The sequence below is a fragment of the Amphibalanus amphitrite genome, unplaced genomic scaffold, assembly GCF_019059575.1.
Source record: "Amphibalanus amphitrite isolate SeventyFive unplaced genomic scaffold, NRLGWU_Aamphi_draft 001062F_arrow, whole genome shotgun sequence".
Taxonomy (NCBI): domain Eukaryota; kingdom Metazoa; phylum Arthropoda; class Thecostraca; order Balanomorpha; family Balanidae; genus Amphibalanus; species Amphibalanus amphitrite.
The window spans coordinates 91,528-112,775 of NW_024882556.1; the positions used below are offsets into that span (position 1 = coordinate 91,528).

A 21,248-nucleotide genomic window follows, 5' to 3' on the forward strand; every position below is an offset into this window, starting at 1 on the left:
TCTGCCCAGTGATTTTCCGGACATGTCAACAAACAAGTTCAAATCATCGCTCAAACGTCGCTTTCAACACTGATTTAGGCTTATGCATATGGGTTGCATGTATGTCAGCTGAAATCTATTCATGCATAGCCATGCGATTTGCTGAGTTTTGTGTGATATGTTGAGTGTGATGTCTTTTTGTTCCATTCTCATATGACGCGGGAGCGTAATAGCCACAACTACCTGTGGATGCCCCCCAGATGTTAAATACAAATACAATACAAATACAAGAACTGATCACCAGTAACTCGTCGGGGCTTAGGATGAGCGTTTGGACGGGTTACGACAAGAACTGATCACCAGTAACTCATCGGGGCTTAGGATGAGCGTTTGGACGGGTACGACAAGAACTGATCACCAGTAACTCATCGGGGCTTAGGATGAGCGTTTGGACGGGTACGACAAGAACTGATCACCAGTAACTCGTCGGGGCTTAGGATGAGCGAATGGAAGGTGTACGACAAGAACTGATCACCAGTAACTCGTCGGGGCTTAGGATGAGCGTTTGGACGGGGTACGACAAGAACTGATCACCAGTAACTCGTCGGGGCTTTAGGATGAGCGTATGGACGGGGTACGACAAGAACTGATCACCAGTTACTCGTCGGGGCTTAGGATGAGCGAATGGACGGGTACGACAAGAACTGATCACCAGTAACTCGTCGGGGCGTAGGATGAGCGTATGGACGGGTTACGACGAGAACTGATCACCAGTAACTCGTCGGGGCTTTAGGATGGGCGTATGAAAGGAATGCAGGACATATTTTAGTCGTTGATCCCATAAACAAACGAACGGATGTACATCCTGATATCTTTAATCCTATTTCCGGAATCCTATACTGATCTTTATGTACTTGAGCAGACCTTCGGAAAATTTACAGAAAGCCTTCTACTGACTTCGGAACACCTTAACATTACAATGAAAGAAAATCACTCACCTTTCTGGAACTTCTCCGGGCCAGCTCCTCAGCCTCCAACCAGTGCGCGGATGAGTCAGTGTTCGCAGCTACCGTCTTTCTCTGCTGCCGCCCATAATTCTCCCCTGTCCCGATCGTCCCGATTTACCCTCGTGTTCTCCCGCTCTTTCCGTCCCTTCATTTCGTACTGATAACTTCCTACCCTTTCCCGAAATTTCCCTCAAGACTCTTTATGAAAATAACAGATTGATATATTTGTGGAGCGAAGCAAAGCGAGCAAGCGTTAACAATAAAACAGTAAAGAAATGGTACGCCTCTCTGCCAGCGACGATAAGTCAATAGTGAACATTTTCCTTTACAACTGATATCATACTCTGGTTTGGTAATTGTTACCTAACATTTAATCATTCGAAGATTTCCTGACCAACAAAGCTAAACAGATCTTATCTTATTACACGTTCCGGAAACTGAGCCAGGTTCAATCATTGGAAACAAAATATTACCTACGCTGTATGTGCCAGCTTTCTCGCCAACCCACTAAGGTCCTGATTCCTACGAAAAGTCCTGCCTTTTCCGCAGCTTCTATCATGGAGTAAATCGTTTTCCAAATTACAACGCATTTTCCGAATAATAATCAATCAGGTAAAATCTACACACAATATTCCTAAATAAGCTTTGGTAACCCGCGTCCAGCCTGTACGGTATTGAAATTTAACTGTATTCGTTTCGTTGTTAATTCATAATATAAATTTCTTAAACCCAGTTTAATTTACCCCACCCAGCCGTCAGGATAATTTCAGGGAACTTACATGGTGGGATCGGGCGTGTGTCACTCAGCCGGAGTCCCCCAGGGATCGGGCGTGTGTCACTCGGCCGGAGTCCCCCCAGGGATCTGTCTGTCAGCCTCCGGCGGCGAGCGCTCCTCTGCCGCTCTGATGCGTCATTACCAACTCTTCTCTGATTGGTCCGCTCCAAGGGTACCGTCTGGGATGCAATTTATGTCTTGAAATTTTACCGGTTTCTTGAAGTTCTCTTGTATATCAGCTACGATTTGACGTCCAGTGTTTGATGTAACCTTTTACTTGCGTGTTTTCAACGTCCCCTTCCATTGCTGATGGATTTTGCGACTTCAGTCCTGTGCTGTCCCCTGGTGACCATTTGGGGCTCTTCGGGGAGGGGTTGATGACGTACCCTCGCGGCTCCGCCCCTGGGTCGTTGGAGATAGTCACTCGGCTCGGATGAGGCTGCTGACTCTGCGTCGACGGCGGCCGTTGCTCGGTGCTGACTCGGTTGGGATGAGTCGCAGAGAGGGCAGGCATGTGGCGATGACAGCGGTGAGCGGACTGTGGTCATTGCGCCACAGCGGCTCATTCGGGGCTGTGATGTGCCTCTGTCGCTCATCCTGCGGGGTTACTGAGGACGGTAGTCCGTTCGACGAGAATTTGCTGACGCTACGGCGGCGGCGGCCGACCGGCTCTCTGTCCCGACGGCGCTGACACTGGTGGGGATGAGGTGTTGGGATGGAAGGCTTGTGACCAGTGCGCCACGGTATGATGACTGCTGCTACTGAGTATGGGGAGGGGAGTATGGCGGGCGGCTGGGTCCCGATCTGGAAAATGTTAAGACGTCCCAAGATGTAGCCTTGCTACAGTGACCTGACCTGTGACGTGACCTGGTATTGTCAGTGACCTCTAATAGCAACATATCTACCAGGCAACTGACGCCCTATCGCTGATTCTCGACAAAATGCGTTTTTCTCGGTGTTATAGCGCATTCCCTAGAAGACCCGTGAACGGTGAAACATTTCATCTTTGACCTGACCTGTGACGTCATCGGTGACCCCGAGGTCAATGAAATTTGGTTTCCTTCGACAAATTTGACAGGCCTTTCGAACGCCGTTTGAATTTTGCGGATCCGTCCAGTAGTTTCGGAGATACGAGGGGGGGGGGGGGCAAAGAATAGCCCCCCCCCCCCCCACCAGGTCGCGTTATAAACAGACCCCACCAGGGTGCGGGTTATAAGACTAACAATATGTATAAGATGTTTATCTCCGACTTTTGATATCTGTGACCTAAGGTCAGGTCAATTTTGCGACCTCTCCATTACAAGTCAATGGGAGAAACTATGAAATGCGCCTCTTTTGGACGAATGTTGTTCAATGCCCTCTCAAACATCGGTTCATAGGTAAACAAAACACACTGAATAGGAAAAATGCACCAGTGAGTTGTGACTCTTCTGTATGCTCCTGAGGTCATCTCAGACCATGAACGGTCACCAACAGTTTTTTGGCTATAACTTATAGCCAAAAAGTTATAGCCAAAAAACTGTTGGTGATGGTGACCGTTCATGGCCTGAGATGACCTCAGGAGCATACAGAAGAGTCAATCAAAATATGCTAGAGCGGTGAAACTACGTCAGATGTGTTCAGCTCGACGATACGGATCGACTCATGATATGCAGCATGACCCTTTCCGGTCAGGTGATGACCTTGACCTGAGGTCAAATTTTTAAAATGCATTTCAATGTCAACGTATAGTTCTTTCGACGCGTCTCGGCAAGAGGAACACGATGCTGGCAAAATAAATCTCGTCACTGTCTTGAGGCAAACGGTATTGCAGAAAACGTTTTTCTTAAAAACAGATATTTTAAGTTTTTCCATCGGGAGTTTTGCCATCGGGAGTTTTGCCATCGGGAGGCTAAGCCGTGGACGCGGGGTCAATTCTGAGGGCAATAATCAGACAGGTCTGTAAAATGGCTATCGAATGGGCTTTTCCGCGGCGCTGTAGCTCTATTGGTTCCCGATTTATCCATTGGCAGTTTCCAAAATTGTTTAAATGGACTAAATTTGACCTTTTGATGACCTCTGGCGACCTGACCTTTGACCTGACCTGAAAACTAAACAAAGTGTTTCCGTCATTATTTTGACGCTCTTTCGATTGCCGCTTACCGCGTGTCGCTACGTGGCCCAGGAGCCAAGTTAAAGTGGGTCGCGTGAAAACGCCCCCCCCCCCCCAGCATGACACGGAAAACACAGGCCACCAGCACGGCGCGGTTTAACTAATAGGTAATGGAGAGGTCGCAAAATTGACCTGTCCCTCAATGTAGATATTTTGTCTGGGGATTACGCAAGGCGAATGTTCGGTGAGATCAGCAGGTATCTATGGCGCTTATTCAAAGTCGATCATGCACACTCACATCATCAAAGGTCGTCTTGTATACTAGGTACAGTCCACAGCAGAAGTAATGTGTGGTTTCAGTCATGGGTATGTTCTGCTTCTGAAGCCTAGGAACGATTAGCCAGACTGCAACGAGACTTTAAATGTAGCTTACATGTATTTTCACCCTTGCTGCTACAACTTTATCTATTGACGTCTTCTTTTCAATCAGTCTGCATTTAAAAATCGTCGGTCAAAGCCATCCGTTGATATTGGTAAAACCACACATTACTTTAGCGGTGGGCTGTACGTCGGCCGAGGACATCCTTTACCTTAGTGCCACTATATGGGACAGTCTCACGCCTCATCCATCTGGCACTCATGCAGTCACCCCTGTCCACAAGTAGGAGGGGCTGCGCGCACTATAGAATTTAAGGTTATTTGTGGAGAAAAAATCCAGAACGTATGTAAACGTTCAGTCGCCTCTGACTGCAGTCGCTGCTAGTATGACAATCAGTTGGGATCTCATGGTGGATCTTATGGTCTGAAATGTTCAAGTCTTTCCTGGATTCCAATTTCGGCAATAAGTCGCAGCGTGAATCCTTCATACTACGTGCGGTCTTAGATTCTAACCCATTAGCGCTCAGTGTCCTCATATGAGGACACCCGAAACAGCCAGACGTGGCGCACACCGGGTATATGTTAGACGGCTTAGAACCTCGCCAACGTGTCGAGAAGGTCTTTGTCGACCACCTGGGTCCCGTTATGTTTGTTTCCCTTCACCCTCTTGTATTTGATAAGCGCTTAAATTTAGCGATTTTCAGACATTGAGACCCTCGTCGGCTTATTTGGCTTCCATTCAACTGTGAACATAGTTACGTCCAAATTGACTCCACTCATTGCTCAACGGATTATGTTATACACATATAATCGTATTCTCATCGGCCATTTCTAGAATTCTGGCGATCTGGAGAGCGCCAAATTTAGATGTCATCAAATGAAGACACTTGCACTGGGCGGAACGGGGTAGCGGCGGGACGGCCGGCCGCCGCGGCCGCCGAGGTGTGGCAGGGCGGGGCGGCGGTAAGGGGACCGCCGGGAATGCGAGGGGGTGACGCTATGGGGAGACCCTTGGGGTGTTCAGGGTGGGGTGGTAGTGAGGGGAGACTGGGAGGGGGGGGGGGCGGAAGTGAGCCCTGAGACGCTAGCGTCAGTTTCCACCCGTGCGTTGGACTGCGAGCTGAGTGTGTGCGACCTTAGAGATAAGATACGCTTTTAGATACGTTTTATTTTACGCGGGAGTGTGGTCGATCTGCAATCGCCATGCGTCGTGAAAAAGCGATTACCGTAAAAGAGGCCTTGGAGATGCTTGAGAGAGATGATTTCTCGGACAGTGACAGTGAAGTAGTGGATATCGTGGCGCTGCCACCGCCTACTGTTGATGAGCTGACAGATGAAGAGGAGGAAGCTGACGACAGACATGTGCTTGGATCCGGAAAAATGGATCTGAGATCCGATCCCATGGATCCCGATCCGAGATCCATTCAGATCATAGATCCAGCCCCTCAATTTTGTCGAGAGATCTACTGGGATCATAGATCTGACCCTTCAATTTTGTCGCTAGATCCACTCGGATCATAGATCTGGCTCCTCAATTTTGTCGTGAGATCCATTGGGATCATAGCTCATAGGTGTTCAAAATGTTAACAAATTTCTTTCATAAGAAGTTATGAATACTGTCGCCAGAGGCTAGTAGCTTAGGAACCTGCACATATTTTTTGTTTTATGATTCATGATGGACATATTTTTCCTGAGGGTCACGTGAGGTCATTTCGGACTCCTGACCTCGCCATCATGAGGTCGCCATCATACCGGGGATCAATTGCGAGGGTCAAAATGATACCAGCCTTAGGAATAAAGAGAAGGCAGCAATTAACGAAGCATACTGCGAAATAATAGGATAAGCAAACGGCTTCAAGCACCAATAGGCAATAACTTCATTAAATTATTATATCCTAACAAAAAGGATGCATAGCAACATGGCGTTTCGGTAGATAGAGCTGATAAAGAGGAGGCAACAATTAATTAACGTAGCAAAATGCGAAATAATAGGACAAATAAACGGCTTCAAACACCAATAACTTCATTGAATGACTATATCCTGGCATAAACATGGCATAGCAACATAGCTTGTTGAAAGCGCCTTCGATTGAATCCAAGAACAGATCTATGCGACTAATGTGAGGGGAGATATGTAAGATAAAACATTTTTATGTTGTCATTTTAATACGTTCTTTCAGCGCCGGCCGCCCGCCCGCCGCCGCCCGCAGTCGACGCTAGCGCACCCTGTGGCCGGCCGGCGAAACGGGGCATGAGCCAAGACAACCAATCAGCTTCCCCCGCCGCCTGCTGGATCCGCCGCTGGCCGGCACTGGCAGTCCCAATCGAGTACCAATGAGTCCCAAATGCGGCCCGAATAGTTCCAAATGTTAACACGCGCGGCTATGCATTTGGTATCATTTGGGACTTATTTGAAACTGCAATTTGCACTGCCCATTGAGTTCAACATTATTTGGAACTAATTGGTACTAGAAATTAGGAGAAGCACCCTCCGAGTCGACGAGTGTGTAAACCAAAAATGAGCCTGATCTGACTTGTAAGCCGGCGGCCAGAGCCCAAAATGTTAACAAGCCAAAATGCTAATATTTTTTACTTTGACCTGACCTGTGACGTCATCGGTGACCTCGAGGTCAATGAAATGAGGCTTCGTTCGACAGTTTTTTCCGGGGCTATCAGACGCCGTTTTAATGTTGACGATCGGCCCAGTAGTTTCGGAGTCAGGAGGGGGGCTATGAAGAGCCCCCCCCCCCCCAGTAGAGCGTGTTATACGCAGACGCCAATGGGGCGCGGGTTAACCCGCGCGGGGCTGGGGGGTAAATTTTAGCCCCCCTTGCGAATTTTTGCAATGTCTCAAAAACGGCGGCGCACAGCGTCCCCAAACTTTCAGTACCTTTTTTTTACATCAATTTGACATGTTCCCTGAAAATTTGAGTGAAATCCTTCGGAAATGTTTTGAGAAAATGACGTTTTAGTGACGTCATGTTCGCCATTTTCGCCTCAAAAACGGTAAAAATTCAAACGCCGCTAACATCTTCATTTTTAAGGGAATCAAGACGTAACAAAAAAAGTTATACGTGATTTCTCTTTGTCTATCAAAGGGCTATCTCGGTTTTTTGAAAAATTTTGATTTTAGCACAATTTTTTAAAAAACTGACTTTTTTGGGAAAATAATTATAAAATCCAAAATTTTGCGTGTATCGAAAAAACCGGAATATATGTCAGAGAAGTGGTCCATGTGCACCTACATACCAATTTTTAGAAGAATTGGTTCAAAAATGTGGGAGTTATTCAAAATTCTATGACGTCACGACAAACAAATTTTTTGAAAAATGATTTTTTGGAAGTTCTAGACCTCGTACGGTATCAAAAATAGCACCATTCGATTCGCCGTGAAAAATTGCATCAGATGGACATCATTGTAGGCCTTAACAACCAACTTCAAAATTTGACCTCACTTGACCTGACCTTGACCTGACCTCGACCTGAAATTCATCCAGATGTGGTCCATATCACCTATTGAGTGTGCCTATTGAATTCTATGGATAAAATGACCCATAAAACATGTGTCGCACATGCCCTTTTCTACATTTTGTTTTTGGTGACCTGACCTGACCTGACCTGACTTGACCTTGACCTTGACCTCTGAATGATATTGTATGCAAGGAATATTGTCTTGGTAGCCTAAGAACACGTTTTGGGCAATCAGTCTCAGTCCATGACTCCATTCTTCGGCAACTACGGTGCAAGGCCGATACTGTGGAAACTTGCGATTTGTACCCTTGACCTGACCTTGACCTTGACCTCAAACTTTAATTTAAGTACATGTTTTTAGTTGTTCGTGATGAGATCTTTCGATTGGCGTTTGAATTTTCCAAATCGGACCATTAGTTCGGGAGATAACAGGGGGTAAAATTTACCCCTCCCCAGCCCCGCGCGTTCGGCTGGAGACCCCAGCCCCGCGCGTTCGGCTGGAGACCCCAGCTCCGCGCGTTCTGCTGGAGACCCCAGCCCCGCGCGGGTTAAGAGACCATCATATCAAGTTAAAGCCTTCCGAACGGCAATTTCAATGAGCTTACAATAATTTCCCAAATCGCCTTTAACTGTGTCACATGCCAAGAATACGCTGAAATACTAGTGTGTACAGAAGCAACTGGGGGTCCCTGTACCATTCGAGGTGTTTCCCACCAACAGTGACATTAATCGATATCCGACCGCGTCGCTGACGTGTGCATCGAGAACCGTGGCTCTAAGGTCTAACGTGTGCCCCTGCGCTTGGCAGACTGCACGTGTGCTGAGTTTCGAGCAAATCCGCCAGTTGAGCGGCCCGGTGTCTGCCGAGCTGCTCGCTGGCGTCCAGGACAGCCTCTCGGCTCAGGTCACCGAGACACTGCAGCTCCGCCAGCAGTCGGTCCGCACAGCCAGCCACCTGGTGGGCGACGAGCAGACTTGCTGGGCCACCAGGTCAGTCTCGCTCAAACAACACCGTCTCAGCAGCTGAACATAGCAAACCAGGTGGAGACCCCACCTGTACCCATTGGCGACTAATGCACCATTTGATTTTGTTAGAATGAGCTGCTCCATTGGCCCGGGGATGATTTTCTAGTGAAGGGGGTGGGGACTGCGAGCCTTAAATACCTGATATAGTGCATATGAAGCAGTGGCATAGCCAGGGGGCTAGGGGGCGCGTGCCCCCATTGGTTTCATGGGCCCCTCCGGTCTGGGGGGCCCTGCGGCGCCAGTTGACCACTGAGGGTCCACGCTGGCCACAGTTCGACTGAGAAAGCTTCCATAGGGCTGGTCAGAGCACCTTATGGGCCCCTACGTAGCCACATTAACATCTCCATAAGGGCCTCACGCCGGCTTCTGAGGATCCCTTGGCGGCCTCTGAGGGCCCGTTGCCTGTCTCCGAAGGTCGCTTACCGGCCTCTGAGGGCCCCTTGCCTGCTTCTTACCGGCCAGCTCTAGGGGCCCCACACCAAGTTTTCTGAGGGCCTACATTAGTTCCTCTTCAGGCACATTCGGCGGTTCTGAGGGCCCCACAGACCCACACCAGCAACCCTGACGGCCCAACACTGGTGGCTCTGAGGGCAGGGCAGGGCAGGGATGTAAAAAAGCCCTAGCTAGTTAGATGAAAGTAGATAATATAAGTTCTATAGAAAAATGTTGATGTGAATAATGTAGGATTTGTGGTTCTTAACCCGACGGGGGGGGGGTATCCGCCCCCCTGAGGTTTTTCGTGTATAGCGCGTAAACCGCGGCGCTATGCGCCGCGAACTTTGGCATGACTTTATATTGAATAAATTTAATAGTCGACTCATTAATTGTTATGCATCTGATGTGTTCATTTTGACGCACCTTATTTGCGAGGATTTCAGCACCAATAATGAAAAAGTAGCATGATATTGGGTCCCCTTGTCTACATCCCCTGTTTAAATTTATGATCTGCTCTGATAAATGTCCGTTATAGGCTATACGCGAGAAAATTCGTCTATGCAAGCACCAGAACATTTTGATGAACTTTTCACCGAAATTGAACATTTTCAGACATTTTCCCAAAAATTTCCAATTCATCACATCAAAAGCAGTTTTGAAGTCAATTGAAAGAAGTAGTCCCTCGATTTTGCTGTGATATGTTTCCCATATAACATCGTAAGTTGCACGGATATTTTCCCCGATAAATCTATTTTTCATGAAAGCTGTTTGATCCGCATGTATAATCGAACTCAACACCGTCTTAGTCTATTTGCAATAGTTCCTGCAAGTATCTTATACGTAGAATTTAGAAGGGTGATAGGTCTCCAGCTTGATATCTGGTTCCTCGGTTTAGACGGTTTAGGTACCAGAGTTATCAACCCTTCTCTTTGGGTTATTGATAACTCGCCTCTCTCCAATCCGAAAAGCAAGGACCTATATACAAAGTGTTTCATGTCACACCAAAAAACTTTATAAAAATCGTACGGGAATCCATCAGAACCTGGGCTTTTGTTATTACTAAACTGACGTAATGTTACTCCCAGTTCTTCTACCGTTATATCCTTTTCTAGGCTTTGGGACATGGTGTGCACGTTTGAACCTCCTACCTTTCAAGGTCAGGAGATTCAGAAACGGAAGGGTGGAACAGAAACGGCATCCTTGAGCCGCTCTCACTTGGTGAACAATTTAACAAAAAGTTGTGCTTGGACAACAAATCCCAGCCAATTATACATTATGCAACAAATTATGCAACACAGTGAAATTTGCTGTGTCAACTGGTGTCTCCATACCCATATCCCCAACATTCAGTGAACATGTCCCCAACGCGTTCAGTTGGTGTCCCGAGGCAGACAATAGACGGGCAGGCGGCGGCCGAAGTTCAACGTTAGGCGCTACGACACTGAGGACACGGCAATCTATTAGCAGGACACCAACCGCTCAAAGAGAACCAAAATTATAAACCTCCTCATTATGAAACGCATTGGCAGCTCATAAAGCGTTAGGTGACGCAAGTTTACAATCATAGGCCCGTTGGAAACCACCCGTTATCTTCACGCGCGAGCAAAGGCCATACTCCACTAACTTAACCCTCGCCCGTATTGGTGTTTTTCCAGCCGCGAACGTATAAGGGGGGGGGGGTCCGTTGGACCCCCCTTGCCGTTTCGCCCCTGATCGAGCTAGAGCTTCGCGGAAAAAACGAGCGTGTTGCCCGTGACGAGAGGGAGCCGATGATACCCAATTCTAAGGTCCTAGGTCATTGGTTGACCTTGCAGGTCAGGTCAATGACCCAAAAGTCGGGAAAATCGGGACCTGTTAGAACGTCGTAAAGTGTGGCTGCTATGAGGTTTTTCGGGGTGCTGATCACGAATATCATGTTAGTTTTGATCACAGATGATGTCGTCATGTATTTAGTCCAGGTCGGGTCAGGTCAGGTCAGGTCAACCAGTAGGGGCCCTGCCGGGTATTCCTAGTAGGTGTCAACCGCCTCTGACAGCTCCGTAACATGTTACGAAGGCACCAAAACTACTTCGTAAATGTTCATATGGTTGCTAAATTCGAATTCAGCTCAAAAAACTGGCCTAGAAACATGTAAAACTCGAAAAAGTGAACCGAGGTCATCAAAGGTCAATGACCTGACCTGACCTTCAGGTGACCTTGACACCCACCACAATGCATGGGGGCAACACCATATCACATGTTTGAACGCTTGAAACCACGAAAAGACTGCAAACGCGCCGCTAATGCGAGGCGACATACGCCGAATCGCGATTCTGGCCAAACATGGTCTCGAAAAGTAGTTCACAGGGCAAAGGTCATTTGGGTCAGGGTCATAAAATTTTCAGGGTAGGTGTAAAATTGAATAACGCGAGGGTACTGAAAGTTTCGTCGCGCTCGGCCGCTTTTTACGCGAGTTATTCGCGGAAAACCATGGGGGGGGTCCGTTCGACCCCCCACCCTATACGGGCGAGGGTTAACCCCTGCCGTTTTCCATATCTTAGGCTACCTGGACGGGATCTTCGGCCAGGTCAAGCTAGGAACACAGATTGGCCTTCAGGTTGTGATAAAGTCTGTGATCAGCAAGAGCATCCGGAAAGTACCTAACTGAGGCTAGTCGGGGGGCGAAACCACGAGCGTTCACTGAAAATGTGGACTTTTGGAAAATGCACTGTTAAGAGTATAACACGGTAACTTATGATATTGAAACCACTTGCCAATAAATTCGTAGTGAGCTAGTATTTGGTACCTTTTTCTAAATTCTGCTGAAGCTTTCCTAAGCTATGCTAAAAATAAATGTGGTACACTATTGTGGGACACCCTGTATCATTATATAAAGAAAAAAGGTTTGAGTTCGGATAAGGGAGGAATATCCTCCCTCACTGCATCAATGTTGGGTGGGGGCCTCGGCTCTTAAGTTGGGGGGGGGGGATGCCAGCGTCTCTGCCCCCCCCCCCCTGCTTGTTCCCGGGCCTATGAGCTGCTGGGAAATGCGCGGTGTCAGTGTGCCCTGGCGCACCGGAAGCAGACCGATCACGGAACATTGGGCCGCTAGGGCAGCGCCCCGGCCGCCCTACTGCCACAGAGACGGTTTTGTGACCGAGTGCCTGCTGTGTGTCAGGACCCAGATGGCGCTGGCCCGTCCGCTTGTGCTGATGAATCGACTCACCGACAAACTGAACCCCGTGGTGCGGCCGCTGATGGAGAGCATCAAACGCGAGACCGATCCTCGGCTGCAGGTAGGTCAGCGCGCTGTGTGTTAATTCCGGTTCAAATCTGGCCAAGGCTAGCATCGTGGAAACCATATGGGATACATATGAAACTAAGTTCTCAAACGAAATGGATAATACTGGCACACAATCTAGGAGGAAAATTACCAGGTCAAGTTAAGGTCATGTTCACTTATGACGTCATGAAAGGCCTGCGTCACTGGTATCAAAGATAGTGAGAATATAACCTCAAATATGATCTATTGATCCTTGCCAAAGATAGGCTTTTGTTATCTCAATCTCTTCAAACCTTGAACTCATACATTGTTTACAAGATTGCATGTCTAAATGTATGACGTCAGCCTTGAGTGACGTCATATACGATGCTAGTGATGTCATTTGAGGTCATTTAGGTTTTTCACAAATAACTCGCGTACAAATTGCGTTAGAGAGTCGAGAAAGGCGCCATTGAACTCGTAATGAGCTGACATTGTTTACAAGATTGCATGTCTAAATGTATGACGTCAGCCTTGAGTGACGTCATATACGATGCAAGTGATGTCATTTGAGGTCATTTAGGTTTTTCACAAATAACTCGCGTACAAATTGCGTTAGAGTCGAGAAAGGCGCCATTGAACTCGTAATGAGCTGCCAAATCGAATGATATGTGACTCGATCTCTTTAACATCATGCCCTGACTTGGGCCAAATTTGACCTTATCTTGACCTGACGTCAACATTTAGCTTAACGCCGTTGATGGAAAAGTGTATCATTCAGTGCGTCTAAGCGTGATAAACACAATGACAATGAAATCGCTGTTTTGGGACCGTTTTTGTCAAAGCTATTGTCTTGATAAAAAAAACGTTTAACGTTTATTAACCTCCTTTTCTCACTTTATCTGGTAAGCTGCTCGGTTTTAACATTATTTACTAGATGTGTCAATTGACGCCAGAGACACCAACTTCACCACCGGCGTCTATCGCAAGGAGACCAACGATGGAAGATGCCTGAATGGCAAGAGTGAGTGCCCTGATCGCTACAAGGACAGCGTAATCAAGGCCTATGTCCACCGGGCCCTGACCCACTGCTCCACTTTGCCTCTAGTTCACCAAGAACTACAACGGATCAAGCAAATCCTCGTGGACAACAGCTATGACCTCAGGAATATCGACCAGGTCATAAACACGGCTTTAGACAAGCACCTCCGCTCGACTCAGACACCTATCAAGCGACGCAACACCATCAACCTCTACTACCAAAATCAAATGACCAACAACTACCACGCTGAAGAAACTGTGCTGAAGAACATCATCAGACGAAACTGCAAGCCGACTAACCCAGAGGACCGGATAAAGCTTACCATCTTCTACCGGAGCCCTACAACAGCATCCCTGATCATGAAAAACAACTCAACGTGCGACAAGACATCCCTCAAACAGAGCAAAACATTGTGTACCACTTTAAATGCACTAAAGGAGACTGCGCGCTTCTACCGAAAAGTGGCTACATAGGCTTCACCACCACATCTCTGTCCCGACGACTGACCCTGCATCTGCAGAGCGACGGACCACAGCAGCACACCGAGACTGAGCACAACACCCGACTGACGCGACAAGAGATCGTGGCCAACACGTCCATCGTCGGAAGGGCTCGAGACCGCCGGCGTCTCGTCGCCCTCGAGGCCATCCTCATCAAGGAGAGAGACCCGGCCATAAATCGGCAGCTGAACGCTCGGGGTATTCTCCAGCTAAACGACGGGTGCCGCCTGGCCACATAAGACGTGTGTCAGGCATGATAATCGGGTCATTTCTAGTGTGTGTGTAGGTCATTTCTAGTTTATGTGTCTTCCATTATCGTGACTTTGAAATGTGTGTTAACGAGCGAGCGAGCGCAGCGAGTGAAGTGAATCTTTTCAATATAACGGAAAAATCTCAGTATGAGCGGCCCGGCCCGGCCCGGCCCGGCCTGTAACGCTTTTGAGAGGCTTATATCTCAGCAACCGCTGGACCGATTGGCCTGCGGTCTTTTTTGCTGGGTAGCCCCATTCCTTCTACCCCGTAATTGACTACTTTTGACACATCTCAGTGACCGTCGTGGCACGTGCCACGTGAAGTCAAGGGTGTTCAAGCTGTTTTGCAAAAGTAGTGATTTTGGGATCAGCCCGGGTGACCTACGCCCGAATCGCCTATTCCATCGAATGTCTACGCCCGGGTGACCTACGCCCGGCTGACCTACGCCCGAATCGCCTACTCCATCGAATGTCTACGCCCGGGTGACCTACGCCCGGCTGACCTACGCCCGAATAGCCTACTCCATCGAATGTCTACGCCCGGCTGACCTACGCCCGGCTAACCTACGCCCGAATCGCCTACTCCATCGAATGTCTACGCCCGGGTGACCTACGCCCGGCTGACCTACGCCCGAATCGCCTACTCCATCGAATGTCTACGCCCGGGTGACCTACGCCCGGCTGACCTACGCCCGAATCGCCTACTCCATCGAATGCCTACGCCCGGGTGACCTACGCCCGGCTGACCTACACCCGAATCGCCTACTCCATCGAATGTCTACGCCCGGGTGACCTACGCCCGGCTGACCTACGCCCGAATCGCCTATTCCATCGAATGTCTACTAGCGTACGGCCTGCCCGTGTTCGTGGAGCAGTCCCTGCTGTATTATCGAGTAAGGATTTACCCATTCACTACGCCGGCTGACTGGCGGCCCCATCCTTTGTTTGCTCTGTTGTCGTCCGTCGCCCGTCGCGGCGGTGCCCAGGCCCGGGGGTCGCCTGGCGCAGCGGGGGGTAGCGTCCCGCCCCGCGGCCCCTGGCGCGGCGAGAGGTAACATGCCGCGGCGCACGGCACGGCGGGCCGCCGCCGCCGCCGCCGAGGGAGTGGACGCTGACAAGGATGAGGGCCGTGGGCCCGTGGCATCACCTGGGTTTGTATGGATTTTTGTCCATTTGGCCTGCTGGCTTAACACGCGCAGTGGAACGGTTGCGAGTACTACGCCCAGTGGAAGGGGGGGGCGGATGTCGCCCCCCCCCCCTAAGATCTCAGCTCCCACTGGAGCTAGAAAGACGAAATTTGGAGGGTAGGTGGGGGCCATGGGGAACTCTGTTGTGTGTGAATTTCATGACCCTTGGTCAATATCTTCAAGGTCAAATGAGGTCAAATGTGGTCAAATCTGCCATATTAGCAACTTTTTTGCGTTTACATGCCGATAACTCAAAAAGTTACCGGCCGATTTTCTTCAATCTTTCACTATACGAAAGAACAGACATTTGTGAGTATGTATGGTGAATTTCTAGATAATCCAACAATAAATATGGCAGTTAGAAGCCTGCTAAGGGTAAGATGTCGCCGGCTGAAGCGGGATCGGCCGACGCGGGAAACGCGGCAATCACAATTTTGTGTTTACACACTCATAACTTAAGTTGTTACTGGCCGACTTCCAAAATTCTTTGACCATGTGATTGCCTGTACATTTCTCAGTCTTCTCACCGAATTTGACGCGAATCTAATGTAATCAGCGGTAAGGAGCGCCAGGGGCGTAGGCAGGGGGGGCCACTGGGCCATGGCCCCCCCCCCCCCCCTTGGGCGCCGAAGGCGCCCTTTGCGATTGGAGGGCGCCGAAGGCGCCCTCCAATCGCAAATGCAATTGTGATATAATCGAATCGAAAAACAATCGCGACTGGAGGGCGCCCTCCAATCGCGAATGTGTTTACAGGGAAAATACGGATGGAGGGCGCCCTCGGAGGACGCCCATTCCAAATACGCCCTCCAAATACGGTTGGAGGGCTCCCTCGGGCGCCCTCCAACCACATTTGTAGGCTGTAGCTCTCTAAGCGTAACGGTGGTCGCCTATGTAAGCCGCTGTCCTGTAAATAAGCGCCCTCTCACCCGAAGGCGCCCTCCTGTAGGTCGCCACCCTGCTACACATTGCCGCCCTTCTGCTGATCGGCGTCCTCATAATTATTGGCGCTCTCCTACCTATTGAGCCCTCATGTGAAATTTTGAAGGCCGCCTTTCTCCCTTTTGGCACCCTCTTGTTCAGTGCCGCCCTCCTACCTATTGGTTCCCTAGTCCTTCCTGTTGAATGTTAATCGGGGCCCTTCTCCTATTGGCGCCCTCGTGTAGATCGCCGCCCTCCTAACCACTGGCACCCTCCTGTTGATCACCGCCCTCCTATCCACTGGCACCTTCCTGTTGACCAGCGCCCTCCGCACAGACGCCCTCCTGTTCGTGTCATCCTCTTGAGCAAAGGCGCCCTCCTCACCATTGCCACCCCCATTTTAATCGTCACCCTTCCGCTCATTGGCGACTTCCAGTTGATGACCGCCCTCCCACCTATTGGCGACCTCTTGTTGATCGCCACCCTCCTATTGGTGCTCTCCTGTTCCTCGCCACCCTCTTACTTCGTGGCGCCCTCCTGTTGATTGTTGATCGGCGCCCTCCTACCTATTGGTGCCCTCCTGTTGATCGCTGCCCTTCTATCCATTGGCGCCCTCCTGCTGCTCGCCAACTTCCTACCTATCGGTGCCCTACTCTCGAAACTCGGGATGTTGATCGGGGCTCTTCTACCTATTAGTGCCCTCCTGTGGATCGCAGCCCTTCTACCTATTGGCAACATCCGTTGATCGCTGCCCTCCTATCATTTATTTACTCCTTTGGCATGTTTTTCAACTTAGTCGTTCTATTGCACATAGTTGATGTCTTGCCTGTGAAAACTGCCACAAATGAACGTGCATTCAGCACAATGAATGAAGTATCTATACCTACCAAAACTATCTACGCTCTACGATGCATAAAACACGTCTTTGGTCTTAACGGATTGATCCTACTTTACGTGCATCATGGCATCTATATGGATTACGATTAAGTATTGTCAACAGGTTCGGGCGCAACAGCAGGCATCTGAAGTTTCGGTGATTGAAACTGGTTATGTGGGTACACTGTATGCATCTGTGAGAAGGCTATGAAGGCTGGTCTGAGGTAATTTGGATGATGTTTACGCATCTCGCGCTCCGGTATCAATCCGATACGGTGATCTGGTGCGTAGATATGCCACCGCCAATAAACTTTTATACATCGACACCCATGAGCCAAGCTTTCTGTACAGTTTGTGTGGCAGCGGCCCGACCAAACCTTAGGTATTTTTTACACCTTCAAATTTGGTAAAAGAGCGAGAGGAGCTTTGAACAGTGATCGTATAAAAGGCGTGCCTAAAAAGCGGAGGAAAAGGTTGTTTTCAAAAATTTCGCGCGCCTTCGGTGCAGCATTTCAAGAACACTTGACCTTTTGTGACCTGGAGTATAAAGAATACACACGATGCAAAATCAATGCAGCACGACCTATACGAGGTTACGCAAAAAAAAAAAACTGGTGGCATGGTAAAAAACGCCTCCCAACCCCCCAACCACCACTGAACGATTTTTTATCTCGCGACCGTATGGCGCCCTCCTTGGGTGAGGTGGCGCCCTCCAAACCCTTGGCCCCCCCCCCTTCGCGATTTTCTAAATACGCCGCTGAGGAGCGCGATGTAAAGACGGAACCGTCCCGCCCCGGCACAGTCTACAATTCAGGCGGCGCGTAACGGCTAGCGCCGGCCGCCGCGCCGCCGCGCCGCCGCGGCGGCAGGATGTTTGACTTTACACCGCTATTACTAGAAAAGTTGGGAACCGATTTTCTTACCTCTTGCATGAGAAGATCCGCAATTCAATTCTGGACAGGTAGCCGAAATTTCACATTGATATTATGCTTGCGGCGCGAGTTATTGGCGAAAAACAGGAGGGGTGGGCGAAATCCGCCCCCCCTTCCACTGCGCGTGTTAAGTCACCGATTACATTAAAAGGACAAGTGAAAATGAACCCCTGCACGAATTAGTGTCTTTGCCAACGGCTAACTTCAATTGCAGGAGGGTGAGGAGGGGTCGAAAGAACCACCCAGTGATTCATCCCTTGATTGAGCTATAGGGAAAGCGGGTTTGGCGAGTGGAAGCCAATGAAATAAATTTTTATTGTCCTAAGAACAACTTGAACAGCCTTGACTTTTCCAACAACTTGACAAGAGTCATTGCCATAGAGTGCATCAAGTTTCAAGTTGAACATATTTTTTTTTTTGAAAAATGTGAAGTAAAGCCTTGCTTCTCCGTCAAGTGACGGTGTATCCAAATAACCCGACCGTTGGGTAACTTGAACAGTCTTTCTTTGCACGCCATGAAATAGTTGTCTGGCTATCACCGATGTTGTTTGGTGTATAAACAAATAGGCACAACAGCTCTAACATAGGTACCTTATTGAAGAAAGATTAAAACAACAACAAAAATAACCGTTGCAGAATATCAATATCTGCTTGCTGCACACCAGCCAGTTGACAGAGTTTGGCTTCTCTCGTCAGTTGACAGATCGTCTATATCTCCGTTCGGTAAAACCTATCACAACCTTACCACATCTGTTAGAGTGGTGCCAATTGGATTTTGTACCTTCAGAATTCCGATTTTGTCCTATGCCCAAATCGGAATTTGGTTGGATAAAGGCAGCATGCTTTGGACAATATTTGTCAATTACTTGCAACACTTCAGCATTTTTATAAAGTAATCGTGCACACCAGTAAAAACGCCTTTTGGGGCGACCAACGGAGTGAGCGGGAGGGTGGGCCTTGCACGTGCGAAATTGCGAGGGGGTACCACCAAATAACTTGTGCACTGCACCCCAAGACCTACTAACCGGTCCCTAGTGATGTGACAAATTTGAGCGCAATCGGCCCAGCCGTTCTTGAGATCTGGAAGCGGCACCCTGCATGTGCGCACGTGCCAACTGGGTCCCAACTGACTTTTGCACGGCACCCTACCAACTGCTCCCTAACCGTGTACCAAATTTGAGCGCAATCAGTACAGGCGGCTTCGAGATCTGGAATCGACCCCTGCGCGTGCGCACGTGTAACAGCACCCCAAATCTGGCACATGGATATGCATGGCTTAGTGGGTGCCTACCTACATGCTAACTTTCAGCTCAATCTTTCGGTAAAAATATTTTCGGGTCATGTCAGGTCACCGAGCTATGACCTCACAATAGGTAAAACCTCCGACTCTTTTTGACAAAATCGTACATCTGGCGTAACTGGACGCGATCCCATCGACAAGAACGAAATTATTCTGTGACTTATGTCAGATTTTGACAGGACATGAAACATTACATCGTATATTGACCTTTCTAAGGTCAACAAAGGTCATTGACCTCGCATGTCTGTGTTTAGTAGGGTTTCTTGAGGTCCTGAATCCGAATCTGTGGTTCAATCTTCATCTAAATGCTTTCAAAATTGTTCCTCGATCTTTACAAGGTCACCTCAGGTCAATTAGGACAGTCCTCGCCAGCGGCGGGTGTGACTCTCGTGTTCCCGGGGACTATGTCACGCCAGTAATGACTGAACTGCAGTGAACTATGCATCATTTTGTTGCTAATTCATTGAGAAACACGGTCGTGAAAGTTTCATGTTGATATCTTTCATAGATTTGCCATTATTGGCTAAATAGCTTGGAAAATTTTAGCTTTTCCCCGTAATTTGATCGTTGACTAGCCAAAACGGAGTCAAATATTGACCTAGGATAAAAATATAGGTATCACAGTTGCGAATACTCGTAAAGAGCAATCGACTTGTCTTTGTAGGGAAGCGCTACGACGCTTAGTTTCGAAACGCCAGGAGGTCGGATCCCCCCCCCAGGCCGCGTTACGAAAAATGCCCTGCCAGGGCGAGGGTTATAATAGCACGATCTAGGCGTCCAAAAAAGGGGTGTGATATTGATACGCAACGTAGCATTTGATGAGCGGCTTGGTAATAGTTAGATTGTCCTGGAGTGACTCAATTCAGTTAAGTTCTGGAACACTTGCAAGCTATTAAAAAGATATCTAGGCGCGTCCAGTGAATGTTGGAAGGTATTGGAAAGTAATTACATGGAAAGTATGGAAAGTGTACACACAGCGAATATTTTCTACTCAGATCATGACGTTAAGTGTGTAAAATAACAAATGCAATAGCGATTGAAATGAACATTTTTTGTAGGTTCACAAGTGAACAAGAGGTGCCAGGTGGATCATAGGTGGACCCCGGAAAAGAAAGGAGATCGATTTCACCTGCCAACTTCGGTACCCTAACGCCATCTATGAATTTTCAAATTAATTTGGGTAATTTTATCACGCATTTTTGTAACATAATTAGACTATTGCCAACACGTTTTCGTGATATCACCAACGAAGAAACCGATTTATGTTGCATTTTGTGTGCTTCCTAATTCGATTACCTGTATCCGCCTTTTATTTTTCGAAATGGTTATATTTATGATTCATGTTAATATTTGGTTCATTCTGCATCGATCGGCAGTAATTATTTCAAAATTGGTTAACCCGGCAGGCGGTGGGCCTCCCAGCCACCTTCCGCGCGGTGGGGGGGGGGGGGCATTTTTTGCCCCCCTCGTATCTCCGAAACTACTGGACGGATCCGGAAAATTCAAACGGCGTTCGATAGTTCTGTCAAATTTGTTGAAGGAAACCAAATTTCATTGACCTCGGGGTCACCGATGACGTCACAGGTCAGGTCAAAGATAAAATGTTTCACCGTTCACGGGGCCTCTAGGGAAAGCGCTATAACACCGAGTAAAACGCATTTTGTCGAAAATCAGCGATAAGCCGTCAGTTGTCTAGTACATACGTTGCTATTAGAGGTCACTGGTCATACCAGGTCAGCTCACAGGTCAGGTCACCAAAGGTCACCAAGGGTCACCACATGAACCCAACTTTACTAAAGTTGTGGGATGCATGTTTTATGGCCAGTTTTTCATTCCCA

General features: G+C 48.6%; 1 protein-coding gene across 1 annotated transcript in view; it reads left to right on the forward strand.

Moving 5' to 3' along the window:
• LOC122369687 (TATA-binding protein-associated factor 172-like) overlaps positions 1–21,248 on the forward strand; it is a 192,592-nt gene that overhangs the window by 75,752 nt on the left and 95,592 nt on the right. The window contains exons 4-5 of the mRNA XM_043344609.1: positions 8,511–8,692; positions 12,321–12,438. Of these exons, the coding sequence (XP_043200544.1) occupies positions 8,511–8,692; positions 12,321–12,438 (300 nt within the window). The remainder of the gene's footprint in view (positions 1–8,510; positions 8,693–12,320; positions 12,439–21,248) is intronic.